This window comes from Corvus brachyrhynchos, unplaced genomic scaffold (assembly GCF_000691975.1).
Source record: "Corvus brachyrhynchos isolate BGI_N302 unplaced genomic scaffold, ASM69197v1 scaffold18, whole genome shotgun sequence".
In the NCBI taxonomy this organism is placed as follows: Eukaryota; Metazoa; Chordata; class Aves; order Passeriformes; family Corvidae; genus Corvus; species Corvus brachyrhynchos.
This window is the reverse complement of record NW_008246064.1, coordinates 532,342-552,218: the sequence shown is the minus strand read 5'-3', so window position 1 is coordinate 552,218 and position 19,877 is coordinate 532,342. Positions and strand designations below refer to the sequence as shown.

The window sequence follows — 19,877 nt, the reverse complement described above, 5'->3', positions numbered from 1 at the left end:
CCCAGGCTGCTCCAGCCCCAATGTCCAGCCTGGCCTTGGGCACTGCCAGGGATCCAGGGGCAGCCCCAGCTGCTCTGGCAATTCCAGCCCAGCCCCTCCCCACCCTCCCAGCCAGCAATTCCCAATTCCCAATCTCCCATCCAGCCCTGCCCTCTGGCACTGGGAAGCCATTCCCTGGCTCCTGTCCCTCCAGGCCTTGTCCCCAGTCCCTCTGCAGCTCTCCTGGAGCCCCTTTAGGCCCTGCAAGGGGCTCAGAGCTCTCCCTGGATCCTTCCCTTCTCCAGGGGATCATTCCCAGCTCTTCCAGAGCAGAGGGACTCCAGCCCTTGGAGCATCTCCATGGATTCCTCTGGACTCTCTCCAGCAGCTCCACATCCTCCTGATGTTGGGATCCAGGGCTGGAGCAGCTCTGCAGGTGGGGAATCACCTGAGTGGGACAGAGGGGCAGAATTCCCCCATTCCCTGCTTCCCACACCATTTGGGATGAGCTCAGCACATAGGGGGATTTTGGGCAGCACCTTCCTGGGATGCTCCCAATCCCTTCATCCCAGAGATTCTATAGATACCTGAGCCTTCCCTCATCAGGTGCTTTAGTGTCCCAAAGGACAAATGGGGTGAAGGAAATCCCAGCAGGGACAGCTGGCCGAGGTCACGGAGCACAGCAGGACACGCGTCCCTCTGTCCCAGCGTCCCAGCAGGACACGTTCCACCACCAGCAGCTCCGTGTCTGCTCCCAGGGATTTGGGTTTCCAAATACGGCAAAGAGCCCGGCTTTTCCCTCCTGCCCATGGATCCCAAAATAGCTCATCAGACCAGACATCCCATTGGGAAAACTCCCGCTCCCAGCGTGGGGACGGAGCAGCCGCTTGCTGTGAGTCGTCACCACGAGCGAGGATCCTCTTCCGGGGCCCGGCTTTCCAGAGGCCCTCCCAGGCCCCATCTCCATCTTTCCTTGGGATCTGGGGCTTGTTGATCCCGGCAGCCCACCTGGGAACAGGCAGGAGTCCAGCCTGTTGACATGTTGACAGCAGATTGACATCTGCCTGGGAATTCCAGGACTCGGATTGCTCGGATTTCTCTCCCAGGGTGCTGATGGGAAAAGCCATGCGGGATGCAAGGGCTGCTGAGGGAATGGGATGGCTCTGAGGGATGTCTTGAGAAGATTTCATTCCTGAGGGATTTCCTTGCTGCCACCTCCTCATCACAGAGCCACAAAGATGTGGGGGAAACGGAATTCTCTTGAGACCCAAGGGAATTGTGGGCAGAAGTCAGGAATCCCTTCCAGAGCCCAAAGGGGCTCCAGGAGAGCTGCAGAGGGACTGGGGACAAGGCCTGGAGGGACAGGACACAGGGAATGGCTTCCCAGTGCCAGAGGGCAGGGATGGATGGGAGATTGGGAATTGGGAATTGCTGGCTGGGAGGGTGGGGAGGGGCTGGGCTGGAATTGCCAGAGCAGCTGGGGCTGCCCCTGGATCCCTGGCAGTGTCCAAGGCCAGGCTGGACGGAGCCTGGATAACCTTGGGATAGTGGGAGGTGTCCCTGCCATGGCAGGGGGTGGGAAATAAATGATCCCTAAATCCCTTCCAACCCAACCCATTCCATGATTCCATGATTCAGTGATAACCCCCCCGCAGATCCTCCGGAAAACAGGAGCGAGACAAAGGAAAACTAAAAATTCCTCAGGAGAAAAGCGGATTCGCTGAGGGGAGGGAATGAATCCGGCTTATCCCCGATTTCCCTGACACCTCACTTTGGATTCGCTGGACATTTTAAGCCGGTCCTTTTGGCTCCCTCCGAACTCCAGGAAGTCAAAAAGAAAACCCTGGAATTGTGATGCTCCTACAAACAGATGAGGCAGATCAGCTCCTGAGGTACCCGTGTCCCTTGGCTCTGATTTTCCATGGATATCTGGGATGGATCCTCGGCAGGATGAAACCCACTCCATTTTCCATCAAAAATCATCATTTTCTCACCCGTTTTGGCAGGATTTGGCTTCATTAAAGAGTCTGAGACCCCAAGACAAGAGATTTCATGGCAAAATAGAATCCAGACACGGCTGTCCCGATGATTTTGCTCCTTCCTGCTCCAAAAGGTTTTCCAGAGTTCCTAAGGAATGACAGACAGGGTATTTAATAACTTGGATTCTGTGAAGGCAGCTGCTAAATGACATCACTGTTCCCCATCCCAAACGGAACCATTTGCTGTCACCACGGAGAAAAAAATGGGAATATTTCTGTTTATTCAGAACTGATCGGCAGAAAAACTGTGGGATTGAGGGGAGGCCCCTTCCTCATCCCAAAAATTCCAGGGCCATCTCCTCTATTCCTTTGTCTGTGGTGAGAATGGATCTGGTGAGGAATAAAAAGTGTTTTTCCTGAGCTCCTCACATTTTAGAGGGAAAGCGGGAAAAGGGAAAATGGGTTTCTTCGGAATATTTGAGCAGAAAATCCCAACATGGAAGGTTTTTCATTGGAGAGAAGTTGATGGGAGAACACAGCCGAAGTATTTCTTCCCATAAATACCTTTTTTTTTCATTCGTACTTGCCAAAATTAAATAAAAATAAGAAAAATTCAGTATTTTCGGGGTAGAAAATGAAATCTTTCATGTTGATCCCAAAAAGCTGTCCCGAAACAAAGGATATTTTCCAAAGCCTTTTCCCTCCTCAGCCTTCGATCCATGCCCTCCCCCCCATGAGATCATCTTCCCCTCAGGAATGAGCCCAACTGGAAAAAGCAAACAGCAGCCGTAAAACGGTTGGGAATGGCGCTGGCACCGCAGCAGGAGCTGTTTTGTGGGCATTCTGTGGGATTCAGGAGCGACTCTGGATGGTCTCTGTGCTTCCCACACATACGGAAACTGGCGGGATCCATGGAGCCAGCTTTTCCCTCTGGCTCTCCCAGACGTCTGTGGTGTGATTTTGGATGGATTCCCACCCACAAACCCTTCCCCAGCCTGTCCATCCTTTGAGAGTTGCTCCCTTTCTCCCGCTGGGAAGATTTCCAGATTCCTGAGGGTGAGGAGAACAACCGGACTCCATCAATGCTCCGTGAGGATCTGCATCCATATTTTTTCATGGAGAAAGCTTTTTATCAAAGCCAGTGTCCAAAGCCATCCCTGCGGCTTGAGGAAGGAACGTGCCATGAATAATTCGGGTGCAAGTCAGGTTATCCTTGAAAAAAAGACCTTTTTCCCAATTTTCCACTGGATTCCATGAGATATCTCCCAGGGTGGAGTCCAGAGGAGAAACCTGATTAAAATCCTAAGGCGAGGGAAATGACCCACACCGCAGCACATCCTTCTGTCCTGAGGAACGTTTGCCCTGGAAAACAGATCCAGATCGGAAATATCCAAGTGAAGGTGTAGGAAAGAGAGCCGACACCTCTTCCTTCCAGAGCCTGGAACTGGAATTATCCTGGGGTTTATCCCCGGGGTATAAATACCTACAAATCCACACGTCCTTGTGCGGCCACGGGTGTGAGAAGATGGATGAGAAGATCGCAGGATCACAGGATCATTTTGGTTGGAAAAGAACCTCCAGGATCATGGAATCCAACTTGTGACTGAAGGTGGGTGAGGACATGGAAAAGGTGGATGAGAACATGGAGGAGATCACAGAGTCACAGGATCATGGGATCATTTCAGCTGGAAAAGACCTTCAGGATCATCAAGTTCAACCTGTGATGAAGATGGCTGAGAACATGGAGAAGGTGGATGAGAACATGGAGAAGGTGGATGAGAACGTGGAGAAGGTGGATGAGAATGTGGAGAAGGTGGCCAAGAACGTGGAGGACATCACAGAATCACAGGATCACAGAATCATGTCAATTGGAAAAGATCTCCAGGATCATGGAGTCCAACCTGTTATGAAGATGATGGCTGAGAACATGGAAAAGGTCGATGACAACACGGAGAAGGTGGATGAGGACATGGAAAAGGTGGATGAGAATACAGAGAAGGTGGATGAGAACAAGGAGAAGGTGGATGAGAATACAGAGAAGGTGGATGAGAACACGGAGAAGGTGGATGAGAATATGGAAAAGGTGGATGAGAACATGGAAAAGGTGGAGGAGAACATGGAGAAGGTGGATGAGAACATGGAAAAGGTGGAGGAGAACGTGGAAAAGGTGGAGGAGAACATCACAGGATCACAGAATCATTTCAGTTGGAAAAGATCTCCAGGAACATGGAGTCCAACCTGTGATGAAGACGGCTGAGAACACGGAAAAGGTGGAGGAGAACATGGAGAAGGTGGATGAGAACATGGAGAAGGTGGATGAGGACATGGAGAAGGTGGATGAGGACATGGAGAAGGTGGATGAGAACGTGGAAAAGGTGGAGGAGAACGTGGAAAAGGTGGATGAGAACGTGGAAAAGGTGGAGGAGAACATGGAGAAGGTGGAGGAGAACATGGAGAAGGTGGATGAGAACATGGAGAAGGTGGAGGAGAACGTGGAAAAGGTGGAGGAGAACATGGAGAAGGTGGATGAGAACGTGGAGGAGATCACAGGATCACAGAATCATTTCAGGTTGAAAAGATCTCCAGGATCATGGAGTCCAAAATCTGAAGGGACAGATAAGTACAAGGAGAAGGTGTCAGAACTTCGAGGAGATCACAAAGTCACAGGATCATGAGATCATTTCGGCTGGAAAAGACCTCCAGGATCATCGAGTTCCACCTGTGATGAAGATGGCTGAGAACATGGAGAAGGTGGCTGAGAACATGGAAAACTTGGCTCTTGTTTTTCCCAACCCAACGTTGGTGTCACTCCCAAACCTCAAGATCACGGAGACGCCTTTCCAGAACATTCCCCCAGGCAGGACCAGTTTCCAACCAGGAAATTTAACCCCCAGCACTGCCAGTAGGAGTGAGCTCCTCCAAAGCCACCCAGGTGTCCATGCTCCAAATGTCAGAGGAATTCGGACACCTGGCTCCAGGAGAAGTCACTCTGGGATCCCTGCTCCGCACGGGATTGGGAAGGTGTGATCCCAGGAGCAGGGCCAGGTCCGAGCTGGGTGCGGATCTAACTGTGGCTAAAGGGAAGTGTCTGTTGTCTTCAGGAAGGGCCTAATCCCGAAATTCCTGTCGGTGGTCTCATTCCCGTGTGTTTGGGGTCTGTCACAGAACCATGGAATATTCTGAGTTGGAGGGACCCACAAGGATCATCCAGTCCAACACGGACACCCCAACAATCCCACCCTGAGCATCCCTGGGAGCGTCGTCCAAACGCTCCTGGAGCTCTGGAAGCCTTGGGAATGTGCCCATTCCCTGGAGAGCTGTCCCAGTGCCCAACCACCTTCTGAGGGAAGAACCTTCTCCTAAAATCCAACCTAAACCTGGCACAGTCTGATAACAAAATGTGGGAGCTAAATTTTGGCTGGTCCTTGAACAGCTTCTGGCCTGGACGTGTGGATTGACTCCAAGGAGCTTCGATCCCGTTCCTCTGGGATGTGTGCCAGGGTGTTAACGGACCGTTGGAGCTGCGGCTCCCCCGGGGCTGCTCTTCCAGGGACAGGTGGCTCCTGGAATGTTGTCACCAGGCCGCTGAAGCCAGCAGGGTTCAGCTGAGGGACCTTTGCCACCACCTAGAGAAGGAACTTCACCTCATCCTTCTTTTGTCCAGGGAAAACTGTGCAGGCAGTGACAACTTGGTGATGCCCTTCTCCCTGACAATTCCAGGCACCGGGAAAAGACGCAAGGAAAAGTAAGAAAACTGAAGGAAAATCAGAAAACTCGGAGGGAGCCCAAAGGAAGAGGCAGCCATGTTCCTCCTGCTCGATGTGAGAACCTCGACGGGTCCGCCTTGGATAATTATCCCACTTGCCTCCCGCATGCAGCACATCCCAATTCCAAGACTTTCCTGGCTGCGGGAACGTGCTGGGATCTTCTTTGGGACCAACCAGGCAGGGAAACAAAGCCGAGCTCCCGTTTTCCAAGAGATGCGGAAATTTCTACCCTTCGAAAAGCTCCCGAGATCAGCCGGACAGCCGGAGTCAAGGACAAGGAGCTGGAATCCGGAGGGAATTCCCGCAGGAGTGAACTCACAGGCTGTAAAGCAGCAAGCGCTTAAGGCCAGACCCCATAAATCCCCTAAATGAGATGCTGGTGACATTATAGACCCGGGTTGTTGGTTTTTCCAGCTGAGCTGCAGACCACAGCAGATGATTTATATTCCAGGAGTTGGGATGAAGGGGGGAGAGGGAGAATGGGATGGGGGGAGGGGAAAAGGGGAGTGACTGGTGGTGCTTAAATTCCTAATTAATTCTTTTCTTCGGGAAGGAGGAGAAAAAGGAAAGAGAGACTCGGTTGCTGGGAAAGGAAAACTCCAAATTCAGAATGAGGGGGAAGAGGCAAAATTCCTCTTTCCAAGCTGCATCCAAAGCGGAGAGAGGCACCGGCTCTCCTGGGATGGGTAGGGCACAGGGAAGGAGAAAGGGAGGCAGAGCTAATTCCCAAATCCTGGGATTTCTGAGCATGATGCTCCCACCTCTCTCCCTTCTCACTCCAAGGCAGTGCTAATTCCCAAATCCTGAGATTTGCGAGCATGATGCTCCCATTTCTTTCCCTTCTCACTCCAAGGCAGTGCTAATTCCCAAATCCTGGGATTTCTGAGCACAATATTCCCATCTTTTCCCCTCTCTCACTCCAACGCAGTGCTAATTCCCAAATCCTGGGATTTCTGAGCACAATATTCCCATCTTTTCCCCTCTCTCACTCCAACGCAGTGCTAATTCCCAAATCCTGGGATTTCTGAGCATGATGCTCCCATTTCTTTCCCTTCTCACTCCAAGGCAGTGCTAATTCCCAAATCCTGGGATTTCTGAGCACAATATTCCCATCTTTTCCCCTCTCTCACTCCAAGGCAGTGCTAATTCCCACATTTTGGGATACCTGAGCACAATATTCCCACCTCTTTCCACCAGCTCGCTCCAAGGCAGTGCTAATTCCCAAATCCTGGGATTTCTGAGCACGACATTCCCATCTCATCCCCCTCTCACTCCAAGGCTAATTCCCACATTCCGGAATTATAAAGTCAATTATTTGTCAAATTATCCAGGTGAGTTCCCCACCTCCAATGAGCTCGATTTCACCTGAGGCTGCAGCTGCTCCTCGCTATTCCCGACTTTTATCCACCCAGGCTTCCCTTTGGAGGAGTCGGATAACCCCCCACAAATCCTTGGGAAAGACTGACCCCTTCTGGGAAGCCAACCCGCAGCTGCTCAGGGAATCTGGAAACGCCTTTTGTGCCCTGGAATTTCCCCCGGGAGTTTCGGGCAGCAAAACCTTTGGCATTGGCCGTGAAACCTTTCCAAGGAGTTGTCTGGAATGTTTCCCTAGGGATGCTTTTTCCTCTTGGCTTCCACCAGTTAATTTTATATTCTCCCTCACATTCCCTGGTTTTTAAGTTCAGTGATGTTCCCTCAAATTACCCAGTTCTGCATCATCCTCCAGCTTCTCCTTCCTGCTTCTTCCCTAATATTCCAACCTTTTTCCTGGTTTTATTGGGCATAATCCCACATGTCCCGTGGGATTTTCTCCTGTTCCACGTTCCAGGACAGCCGGATCTGGGATAGAGCTGGGATATGCTGGGATTTGGGTGGGATCGGGTCCTTGGCCACACCAGTGACTGGTCATTGTCCTTTCCGGCCACTTTGGGGATATTCCCATGGATCAGGCTGGGCAGGAGCAGGATTTGGAGTTTATATCCAGCTCCCGGATTATTGGGCCGATATTCAGGGAGAATCAAATCCTTTGGTGAATTGCTGGCCTTGGAAGTTGTCCAACGGAGGATCCCTGAGCCGGGATTTTAGGAGAGACTTAGGCCCTTTGTGGATTTGCCTTCACAGGATTGACCACCAAAACCACGGAATTTTAGGATGATTCCATTTGGAAAAGACCCTTTAAACCATCAACTCAACATTCCCAAGTGGCTGAAGGATGTTTGGGAATCAAAGCATCCCCTGACCCTCCAGAACCACCTGATTTTTGCTCTCCAATACTATGAGGAGAAAATTCCAAGTGCTGCGTACATTCCCAGTCACGACTTGGATGATTTTCACACTTCCTGGATTTTAAAAACCTGGATTTGACCTTTTGTTGTCCCTTTTGGACACAAACTCTGCAGGGGGACAAGTGACTGGTCTTGGAATGTGCTCTCTCTCCAACTGGGAGCAATGCCAGCTTTTCCAGAGACTTTGGAAAAATCCACCACCTGCTAAGGCTTCTCCCAGGGCGGTCCTGGATAAAGATTCCCTCAAATCTGAGGGAATAAAACCTTTCAATCCAGTCCTACTCAGTGATGGAGTGGCTGTTTCTCCTGGCTGTGGAAAATCCCACTCCTTGAATCCTGGGACATTCCCATGTTGGTGCTCTCTCCATGGTCTGCTTCCATAGGGTGTGGAAAAGCTTTTCCTTCTCTCAGGGTTTCATTTCCCCATCGTTTTATTTATGGGTTAAACGCGAGTGGTGTGTCCAGGATATCCCCTGACTCCGGGATTTCACTCCTTATCCCAGAATTATCAAATCCCAGAGTGGTTCGGGTTGGAAGAAGCTTCAAGCTCATCCTGTTCCACCCCTTGGATGGACAGGGACACCTCCCACTAGCCCAGGTGGATCCAAGCCCCATCCAACTTGGCCCTGGACACTTCCAGGGATCCAGGGGCATCCACAGCTTCTCCAAGGCCTCACAGGGAGGAATTTCCTCCCAACTTCCAACCGAAATCTTCCCTCTTTTCATTTAAAACCATTCCCACTTTTCCTTTCAGCACCTGCCTGTGTAAAAGTCCCTCTCCCTCTTTTTCTAAGCCCCCTTTAAGCATGGGAAGACCACAAATCTCCCTGGAGATTCCTAATTCCATCTGTTCCCTCCAGCTCTCAAATCCACGGAGATCCTTAACTCCAACTGGAATTTCTGGCCAAATGAGGAATTATCACCCACCGGAATCAAAAATCAGAAGGAGAGGGGGGAGTTTGTGGTTGATCCAAGGGGAACAAGAGGATAAGGAACCACCCAGGATCATCTCCATGATCCCTCCAGGAGCTCAGGGAATTCCAGGAGCATCGGACAAAGCCCCTCAGAGGTCACAGGTGATGGGGCGGGATAAATGGAATGCAATTTTTCCCTGCATGGAAAACAAAGCTCCATGAAAAGTGGCTTTTTCCACATTATTGATACGAAAGCACCAGAAGTTAATTAAAACCAAAGGTAATTAACGCCAGATGCAAGAAAGGATTTTTGTTGCCAAGACTCCCTGCATGACTCCCAGGGAGACTCCAGGTGACTGGGAACATTCCCAGAGCGATTTTCTGGGATCATTAGTGGGGCTGGAGAGGCACAGCCGTAAACTGGGAGCAGGTTCTGCTGAGGCGCACGGCCTTTAACTCCTCTGGAAGGTAATGGGAGCCGTAAATCTCCGTATTCCCGGGAATGCCGGGGGGATCCAGCAGCCTCCCTTTGATCCATGACATCGAGGGAAGAGAAGGCAATTCATCCACCAGGATCTGGGAGACCTGAGCCTCACGAAATGGGAATTATGCGCAGGAATATGAGGGCTGAAAAGTCAGCTTCTGGTCTGAAGAGCTTTGGTGGGAACCTTGAGGAATGGCACAGGATTCCAGGGATTTGCACCTCCAGCAGCAGAGCCTGGAGTTGCGGATCTCCAATCCCTGAGCTTGTCCACAGCTGTTCTCTTTCCTTTCTGAATATTCCAAGTGTTTCACAGAGGACACGGGATGTTCCTAAGGAACCACAGCACCGGGCTGGCCTGGGGTCATCCAGGTGGGAAATTCATGTCTGGAATGACCCCCATGTGCAACGATTCCCATTCCAGGCCTGTGGTGATCCAGGTGTGAAATCCAAGGCTGGAATAACCTCCATGCACAGTGATTCCTATTCCAGGCCTGGAGTGATCCAGGTATGAGATCCAAGGCTGGAATGGTCTCCATGTGCAATAATTCCCATTCCAGGTCTGGAGTGATCCAGGTGTGAAATCCAAGGCTGGAATAACCTCCATGTGCAATGATTCCCATTCCAGGTCTTGGAGATCCAGGTAGGAAATCCATGTCTGGAATGACCCCCATGTGCAAGGATTCCCTTTCCAGGCCTGGAGTGATCCAGGTATGAGATCCAAGGCTGGAATGACCTCCATGTGCAATGATTCCCATTCCAGGCCTGGAGTGATCCAGGTATGAGATCCAAGGCTGGAATGACCTCCATGTGCAATGATTCCCATTCCAGGTCTGTGGTGATCCAGGTGTGAAATCCATGTCTGGAATGACCTCCATGTGCAATGATTCCCATTCCAGGTCTGTGGTGATCCAGGTGTGAAATCCATGTCTGGAATGACCTCCATGTGCAATGATTCCCATTCCAGGCCTGTGGTGACCCCGGCCTCCCTGACCTTAAACTGGGGCTGCTCATCTTCTCCAGAGGGGTTGGATCATGAAAATTAATTAAAACGTGGCTCATTTTCCCTAATATTAATTAATATTTACCTGATATGAAATTAAACTGCTCAGGGAAGAAAAGTAGGAAGCAACCCAGAGTCGGGAATTGTTCACGGACACTTCCACCCTCCCCCGTAAAATCTATCCTAATTCTTGAAAATCCTGCTTTAGATGCTTCTGCAATTATTTAAAAGCTCGTTTAGCCCAAATTAATTGCATTAATTTATTCACCTAAGCTTGGCTCACTTAGGAGCAGCTCAAAGATGAGTTTTCCGGCGCCATCCACTGAGCTGGACACCGGGATTTCCATTCTCCTGGAGAATCGGGACAGTTTAAAACCCCCAAATCTGAGACCTTCTGGCATTTCCCACTCTCCTGGACAACCATCCCTAAACATTCCTGGTGTAACAGCTCCTGCCTCTGGCAACAGGAGCATTCCCGGGATTTCCTCCGAATCATTGCCTTCAAATGGAGCCCATCCCTGGAAGGAACTTCCAGCTTTTCTGGGCACGGAGCAGGAGCTCCTGAGCCATCTGCAAATGCAGGCTGGTTCCGAGCTCAGCGCCTCTCCGAGCTATCTCCATCTAATTCCCAGCCTTTTCCCCACTTCTGGAATCACCCACATTCCCCAGTGCCCACTTCCAGGAGCCATAAATGGGTTTGTGCCTCCGTTTGTTTTTCCCATGTCCCAAATTTTTCCCCATTGGGGTCAAGATCCATTTTTATCCATCCTTTATTAAATATCGAGCAGCCTTTAAGCTCCCAAAATTCCCTTCTGTGCTCAAGCCCAAGGAAAAAATTCCACGTAACCTTCATTCCTCCACATTTTTCCAGGCAACTTTTCCACTTTATCCATGTTCCCTACCAAACTGGATGAGTTTTTCCCATAAAAACCCCAGACAAAGAGGGTCAGCCTTGATAAACTTTAAATTTCTTTCATTTTTTTCAAGGAGTTCTTTCTTTTCTGAATATTCCCAGAACATTCCCATGAACAGGAATGCTTTTGTTAAGTTTTTATTATTTCCAAGCTCCCCCAATTTTCAGGATAAATCATTTTTCCCATGGTTCTCCCTTGCTGGCTCCCTTTGGAATTGTTTTGCTTTCTGAAAAGCTCGAGGCTTTTTCTCCTGGAGTTTTAATCCTCTTTTATGAAGTTTTGGATGTTTGCACATTCCCGGGACTTGCACCATTATTTCCTCCTTGGAGAACATGCCACGCTTTCCCTTTTTGGACACCGCCAGTGCCAACATCGGGATTTTTCACACCGGGAAAGCAGCCAGGATTTGGGATTTGGAGAAAGGAGCATCAGGTACTGCAAGGATGAGATTTGTGAGTCGAGAAATTCCGCTGAAATTCCATTTCTTACAGCGTGGCAGCAAAAAAATTCCTTTCCTGAGTTGAAAATTTCTTCTCTCCTTTAGGTTTTTTTTTTCCCCGTTTCCTTGGCATTCCCGAATCCACCCCTTCATTCCTAATTCCACCCAAACCAACCCTGTTCAAACCTCGTGAAACTTCAGCCTTAATGAGGAGGGCTTGGGCATTCCACCCTTTCTTCTGGAATGACATTTCCTGCATATTCTTTTGCATCCATCCCAAAAGATCGATGAGCTTTCCCTAAAAAGAACGCCCTGAGAATGGCTGATGGAATTCAGGTGTTCGACCTAAACATGGGAACAATCATGGAATTGTTGAGGTCGGAAAAGCCTTTAAGACCTTTGGGTCCGATCATCCAGTGCTGCTGAGGCCACCACAAATCCCCAAGTGCCACATCCACATGGATTTCCAATCCTTCTGGGAATGGGGATTCCCGGATTGGGCAGCTGTGCTGGGGCTGGACAACCTTTTCCAAATTTCCCTTCTAGGGAATAGTCCATGAGAATATTCCCTAAAATCCAACCTAAATGTCCCCTTGAGGCCGTTCCCTCTGCTCCTGTCCCTGTTCCCTGGGAGCAGAGCCCGACCCCCCCGGCTGCCCCCTCCTGTCAGGGACTTGTGCAGAGCCAGGAAGTTCTTCCTGAGCCTCCTCTTCTCCAGGATGAACATTCCCAACTTCCTCAGGAATTCTCCAGCCCCTTCCCAGCTCCATTCCTGTCCCTGGACACGCTGGTGGACACTGGAGGTCCTGCTCCTTCCCGCCTCTCCCATTCCTTCATTGCCTCAAGAAGGACCACGCTGTGTTTGTGGAAAATATTCCGGTTCCACTTTTCCAAGTCCTGCAATTCCATTGGTTTGTCCCTCTCTTCAGTACTCCTAAGGTTGTCTCTTTTTTAGCATTTTTAGCAACAAAAGTCCAAGATTTTGGATTTCGGTGGTAGCATTCCCAAAACTTCCTTGGCGATTGCACCAGCCTCCCAAAACAATCTGAGGTTTTCCTTGGATTCTCAGAGTTGGAATTTTCCCAGAAAAAAAGAACAAAGAGAAACATCAATATTCCAACCTTTTTTGTAAAAAAAGGGGGAAATTCCGTTTGTTTCGTGTTTGCTTTGTCGTCCCTGCCCTGTTTGGGATCCCGAGGGTTTGAAGTGCTCCAAGCCTTGCTTATCTCGGAACGTGCGGTCCCAGGGATTTCGATGGGAATGCTGATGCTCTCCCACGAGCTTGGAAACGCTCAGATGGAACAAAGATAAAGGGAAAATCAAAGGGATCGAGGAGGAATTCTGCTGTCTGCAAAGGGCTTCAGGACCTTCCACCCCCTGCCACCCGCACGCCCATTGAAATGGAAACTTTTATTCCCATTTCCCACTTTTTAATCCCCTTTTCCTCTGCCAAAATTGAGGGGAATTTTCTTTCTGCTTTTGTTTCATTTTTGGTTTGGTTTGGGGGTTTTTCGTTTGTTTGTTTGGGGTTTTTGTATTTCTTTCAATGAGGTTAAACTTCCGGAATTTTTATGGATTAAGGCCTGGCTTCAGGAATGTCATTCCCAATTTTTTTTCATTCTAAGGAAGCTGCAGCAAAATGTGCTGGGGAAAGGTTTGGATCAGATTTAATCCCTGATGACTGGGAGAGGGTGGTCAGGCACTGGAAGAGATTCCCCAGGGAATGGGCACATTCCCAAGGCTGCCAGAGCTCCAGGAATGTTTGGACGACGCTCCCAGGGATGCTCAGGGTGGGATTGTTGGGGTGTCCATGTTGGACTGGATGATCCCTGTGTGTCCCTCTACCTCAGGATATTCCATAGTTCCATGTTTCCACAGTTCCAGGATTCCATGACTCCAGGATTCCATGACAATCATGTTCCCATTCAGTTTCTAACTCACAATCCCTGGGCGCAGCCACGCTGAGATATTTCGGGAAGTTGTTCATTTCCAGCCCTGCGTGTGGCTGGATTGACTTTGGATCCCTTTGGATGCACAAAGCCGGAACTCAACACGAAGCCAAAGCCTGGAATATTGTCCTTCCCTTATCCAATGCCGTGCTTGTTCCAAAGGAGTTTTTTTTTTCCTTTAACTTTCTTCAATTTGGAACAATACAAAAACGGCGCTGCTGGTTCAGAAGCCTTTTGTGTATCCAGGGGGAATTCCACCCTGGCATAATTCCCATAATTCCCACCTCAAGGAGGGCAAAACGAGAGAAGAACAGAATTCCTACACCTCACTGCATCTCCTGCAGGCACGGGGTTCTCATCCGAGGAGTTACAGGTGATGGGACAAATCCAGAGGAGGTCACGGAGCTGCTCCCAGGGCTGGAGCCAGGCTGGGAGAGCTGGGAATGTTCCCCTGGAGAAGGGAAGGACACAGGGAGAGCTCCGAGCCCCTTGCAGGGCCTAAAGGGGCTCCAGGAGAGCTGCAGAGGGACTGGGGACAAGGCCTGGAGGGACAGGAGCCAGGGAATGGCTTCCCAGTGCCAGAGGGCAGGGCTGGATGGGAGATTGGGAATTGGGAATTGCTGGCTGGGAGGGTGGGGAGGGGCTGGGCTGGAATTCCCAGAGCAGCTGGGGCTGCCCCTGGATCCCTGGCAGTGCCCAAGGCCAGGCTGGACATTGGGGCTGGAGCAGCCTGGGACAGTGGGAGGGGTCCCTGCCCATCCAGGGGTGGGATGGGATGGGCTTTAAGGTCTCTTCCCACCCAAACAATTCCATGATTCCCTGAGCAGATTAAAGTCTCCTCTGGCTGCCGCTGACATTTTAATCAGATGAAATCCCAAATGTTGGGGATATGGGATGTAATCAGCCTTTAACCCCTTCACCAAGGGCTCCCTGAGGTATCCATAGGGAATTTTAAGGAAAGGACTTTGTGCTGCTCATACTCACCAACTGATGGATCCGAGGAGGAGCCGGATCTTTTCCATCCTCAGCCAAAAGTCTGGACGGCCGCAGGGATTTTAGCAAATCGTTTGTGCCAAGGAATGTTCCCGGACACTCCACTCCAGCTCAATCCCAGCAAACTGTGAGAACAATCCATGGCACCGCTTTCCTCTCGGTCAACAATCCCCTCCACAAACCATTCCTGGAAAATCTTCGGGAATTTGTTGCTCCTGCCTCCAGGGGATCCAGGTGTGTGTACAAGCAAAGAAAACAATGGACTTGATTGGGACGGAACATTTTTATTTAATTAAGCTTAATTAAAGGGTGGGGCTCTGTGCCTGCTCCATTAATCTGATTAAAGCAGGCTGGAATTTTGGGAATAGGGGCCAGTGCAGGTGTGAGCGTGTGAGGCCGGCATTGGAACAGGCACCGGGATGAGGAAAACATCCCCTTTCCTGTCAGGATATCGCTGCCAAACATTTCTGCTCACGGCAGCTCCGAAAGCCAAACAAGGCCCGAAAACCACAACAAAGATGGAAAAATCCTTTGGGATAAAGGCAAAGATCAAAAGGAAGGGATGTGAGGAATCATTAGCAACGGAAGTATTGAGGATGGATCGATGGGAGATGATGGAGGGCTACCAAATCCAGGGAAAAGACAAAGGGAAAAGGGATTGGCCATTCCTGGTTCCAGTGGGAGAACCGGAGAGGCTCAAGTGAAATCAGCAATTGGAGTACCCAGCACAAATTCCTTGCCAAAGAATCCATGGATGCCTGACACCAGCAGGATTCCAAAAGCAGATGGATCTACAGCTCTCCCACCTCCGGACATGGATTATTTGGGAGAAGAGCAATGGCCACCTGCCCTGTTCCATTCCCACTTCCAGGAGGCAGCAGGCAAGCAAGGAGGGGCTTTGGGCTGGCCCAGTGTGGCCACTCCATGGTCAGACATGGATTTGGGCAGAGAAATCCGTGCCAGGGTCTGGATTCCAGGACATGAAATTCCAGTCACTCATCCCGGGTGCTCCCCACTCCTCTCCAAGGCTGGAGAGGGACTGGGGACAAGGGAACACAGGGAATGGCTTCCCAGTGCCAGAGGGCAGGGCTGGATGGGAGATTGGGAATTGGGAATTGCTGGCTGGGAGGGTGGGGAGGGGCTGGCACAGGGTGCTCAGAGAAATTGGGATTCCTCATCCCAGAAAATGTCCAAGGCCAGGCTGGACGGGGCTTGGAGCATCCTGGGATAGGGGAAGGTGTCCCTGGTTGGAGCAAGATGATCTCTAAGGGTCCTTCCAACACAAACTTGGAATTCTGGGATTCTGTGACAGTTCCTATCCCACTAGGAATAACATTTCCCTCTCAGCCATCCGATCTTCCGAGCTGCTGGTTTGGGGTGACGCCGCAGAGATCCCAGTTCCCATTCGCTCCAGCTCCTCCATTCCTCCCCCTGCAGACGGACAGGGTGGATTTGACCTCCTGGGAGCACAGGAGAGCTCAGGGAGAACCTGGGATCAGCACAGTCGGCATCTTCCCTGGTCGCCCTTTTCCCTCTCTGGATGAGGTCGAAGCCTGGAGGGGAAAAGGCTCCCTGAGCTCTCCATGGAGCCATCCAGCCTTCCCACCTTTTATCTGGAGAACGCGAGCACTTCGTGACGAACGCCGGCCACAATTCCCCATTTTGCCGCCGTCGTTCCGGCCGACGCGGAACTCCCTGGATTTCTACTTTCCATTTATTAGATTCCATTCGAAAGGCAAACAGAGCAACTCCCCTTCGGAAAGGCTTCCTTTCCCTCTTCCCTTTTAACGGACCATTTTTCCGAGGTAAAACTTTTCATGCGCCAGCCAAACACCAGCATTAATTAGATTAATTAGCGGGGGGAGCCGTTAATGAGGCGGGTTGTTTTTTTTTTTTTTCCGAGGGCTATAAAGCAGAAACGAAACAAAACTCACTTTCTGCTCCCAGACAAGCGTGCGTGTGTTTATATATTCCCGAATTCCTGCCAGCTCTGCTCCTTTTTTCTCCTTTCCAAGCCCTCCGAGCCATAACCCCGGGGATGAGAGAGCCCTTTCTGTTTATCCCTGTTTTCCTTCCAATCAGGAACGAGCTCCAAGGGCATTATTTTAACGAGGCCCTCGTAATCCTTTAACGGGGCTTGTTGAAAATAAGACCCAGCGCTGCCAGGCACCGGGCAGCCAAAAGCTGCTTAGTGCCAAACTCCTTGGCACCGGAGAAGCTGGGAATTGGCTCCGTTTTCCTGCCGGTTTCTGTCGGAATATTCACTTTCCTGGGAGCCCAAAATGGTGGGGGGGGAGTTCAGACAACACCTGGAATGCGCTCAAGGAGTGACCAGGATAAAACTTTCTCTGTCTGATTCCAGGATGGGATGAGCCGGCAGGAATTGGAGGATGTCGGTGCTACAGGGATGGAATTTTTCCCTGGAATCCCACAAAGATGCGGATCCCAGATCCCAGCGGAAAAATTCAAGGTGCCCACGCTGCTCTCCGTGGAGAAACAGCTGAAAGCACAAAGCGTGGAAGTCCTAAACCAGAGAGAAATGAAAGGACATCAAACTCGGTATTAAACGTGATCCTAGGAGGGGCTCAGGCAAGTTTTGTTGGAAAAATGAGGATCCAAAGGAAATGTGGCCGGGAGATCCAGGAGGGAATTCTGCCCCTGTGTCCCCTCAGGTGAGGCCCCACCTGCAGAGCTGCCCCAGCCCTGGATCCAGCATGGGAAGGAGCTGGAGCTGCGGGAGAGAGCCGGGAGGAGGCTCCAGGGGGATCCGAGGGATGGAGCAGCTCTGCTGGGAGGAAAGGCTGGGAGAGCTGGGAATGTTCAGCCTGGAGAGGAGAAGCTCTGGGGTGACCTCAGTGTGGCCTTGCAGGACCTGAAGGAGCTGCAGGAAACCTGGAGAGCGACTTTGGACAAGGCCTGGAGGGACACGACCCAGGGAATGGCTTCCCAGTGCCAGAGGGCAGGGCTGGATGGGAGATTGGGAATTGGGAATTGCTGGCTGGGAGGGTGGGGAGGGGCTGGGCTGGAATTGCCAGAGCAGCTGGGGCTGCCCCTGGATCCCTGGCAGTGCCCAAGGCCAGGCTGGACATTGGGGCTGGGAGCAGCCTGGGATGGTGGAAGGTGTCCAGGGTGGATTTTCCCCTTCCCAACAGCTCCAGTGGTCGTTAGCCGATATTCTCCCTGCGATCCTGGATTTTCCTCACCTCCACCCTTCCAAATTTGAGCCAAAAATCCAAACCTGTCCTCACCTCGCCCTGGCTGCTCACAGCCCTGAGCCAGGGAGCTGCCGAATCCGCCTGATCCTCTAAATCCAAAGGAAAAGCATCCCTGAGGGCCGGACGAAGCCCTCGATCGATGCCATCCCACACGGATAACGAGGAGTGCTGATAAAGCTTTGACAAAACCCAGATAAGCTCCCCTGGCCGCTTCCCCTCTGCCGGGAGCTCATCCCAGCGCTCACATTTTCCATCGGGAAAAAGGGCAACGGGAAGGAGCCACGTGGGAAAAACAAACAAAGCCTGGAGATAAGGGAAAGTGATGGAGGGACTCCACCGCTCTTCCCTGCTCCTTTCATCCTCTCCGTTTCCTGCCCTCCCACCTGTACTTCAGGGGACAGTGGAGCTGTTATTCATGCCAGGAATGGTTTTCCTGAGGTTTTCCAGGTTTTCCGAAGGCACCAGCCCTGAAAACCTAAATTCCCATGTTCTTATCCAGTGGTGAAGGGCCCCAGGTTTGTCCCAGGAGATGCCACGGGAATTCTGAACATCAGGAACAGGGTGGTCCCTGATCCAGCTGGCAAAGCCACCCAAAAATTCCAAACGTTTGAGGTTTTCCAGGTTTTCCAAAGGCACCAGCCCTGAAAACCTAAATTGCCGTGTTCTTATCCCGTGCTGGAGGGTCCCAGGTTTGTCCCAGGAGATGCCACGGGAATTCCAAACATCAGGACCAGCGTGGTCCCTGATCCAGCTGGCAAAGCCACCCAAAAATCAGCTGGAAAAGCTGATCCAAGCCCCAAAAAACCCCCAAAAGAGTTTCAAGTCATCCCTGCTCCCTCATTTCCGGTTCCCCTCAGGGAATCTCATCATGAAATCCTGGAATTGGAATTGGAAGGGACCCATCGGGATCACAGAAGTCCAAGTCCTGGCCCTGCGCTTGCGTTTTCCACCCCTCTTCCTACGGACTGGACTTCAGGAGTCTCAGGGATGGCCTGGAATTTCCAGGGAGGTGACCCCGGCACTTCCACCGCTCCAGGAATGTTCCATCCAGATTCCAAGGCGGAGCCGTGAGGGGAATTGGCTCCTCCACCATCCAGTCTCCCTCTTTCTTTGAGATTCCCGGCTTTTGGGATCACAAAACCCAGTAAGACCAACATTGGCACATCCGGGCGGCTCCGGAAAAGGGGGAGTTTGGAATTCTGACACGGCTGGAAGCGGAGCTGTTTATCCGGAGTTGCCAGGGACGAAGCCTGAAATGGATCCCGCACATCAGCACGGAACAAACGCACGGAATCCACCACCAGCACCGACAGAAACGAAACCATTTCGGAGCCGCTCCGCTTCCCGAGGAAATCTTTTCCCTGAGGACAAAGCTCGTGGAATTCCTAAAAAGCCCTCCTGGTTTATAAAACGGGGATTCCTGGAGATTTTGTGGGATTGTTTTTTCCTGTGGGGCAATGAAAGTGGTACAAGCCAAATATCCCGAATTTCACCTGGGCTGAGGAGATTTGGATTCTGGGAATTCTCTTCCTGTTTAGGAAAACTAGGGAAAAAAAAAAAAAAAGGGTACTTTCATGGGAATATTTTCATCTCGCTGTTCCTTAAAGGAATTCATGGAATGGTTGGGATGGAAGGGACCTCAAGGATCATCCCATTCCAAGGGCAGGGACACCTCCCACTGCCCCAGGGTGCTCCGAGCCCTGTCCGACCTGGCCTTGGGATCACAGGTGGGATGTTCCTGCTGGGATCCATCCCACAGAACTCCAGCTTCAAATCCCACAGGGATTCTCCCAGGGCTGGAGCCAGGCTGGGAGAGCTGGGAATGTTCACCCGGAGAAGGGAATGTGCCTTGGAAACACCTTTTTGATGGGATCAGAATTCCCGCTTGGATTTGGGGAGCAGACGGAGCTTCACGTGGAGTTTCCATGGCTTGGGTTTCCCACCAAATTCCATCCCAGC

At 51.1% G+C, this 19,877-nt stretch overlaps 1 protein-coding gene and 2 long non-coding RNA genes across 3 annotated transcripts in view; 2 read left to right on the top strand and 1 right to left on the bottom strand.

Annotated features, from left to right (window-relative positions):
* The window catches only part of LOC108449760, a 22,279-nt gene extending 6,333 nt beyond the window's left edge, over positions 1–15,946 (bottom strand). The window contains exons 1-2 of the long non-coding RNA XR_001866046.1: positions 14,695–15,946; positions 1,974–2,106 (exon numbers count right to left, since the gene is read on the bottom strand). This is a non-coding gene — a long non-coding RNA (uncharacterized LOC108449760). The remainder of the gene's footprint in view (positions 1–1,973; positions 2,107–14,694) is intronic.
* The window catches only part of LOC108449759, a 21,914-nt gene continuing 2,637 nt past the window's right edge, over positions 601–19,877 (top strand). The window contains exons 1-2 of the long non-coding RNA XR_001866045.1: positions 601–614; positions 15,941–15,949. This is a non-coding gene — a long non-coding RNA (uncharacterized LOC108449759). The remainder of the gene's footprint in view (positions 615–15,940; positions 15,950–19,877) is intronic.
* On the top strand, positions 2,069–5,153 carry LOC108449758 (histone acetyltransferase GCN5-like). Its single transcript, XM_017746800.1, has one exon. It carries the CDS (start codon positions 3,899–3,901, stop codon positions 4,631–4,633), a length of 735 nt encoding a protein of 244 aa, XP_017602289.1. The 5' UTR covers positions 2,069–3,898; the 3' UTR covers positions 4,634–5,153.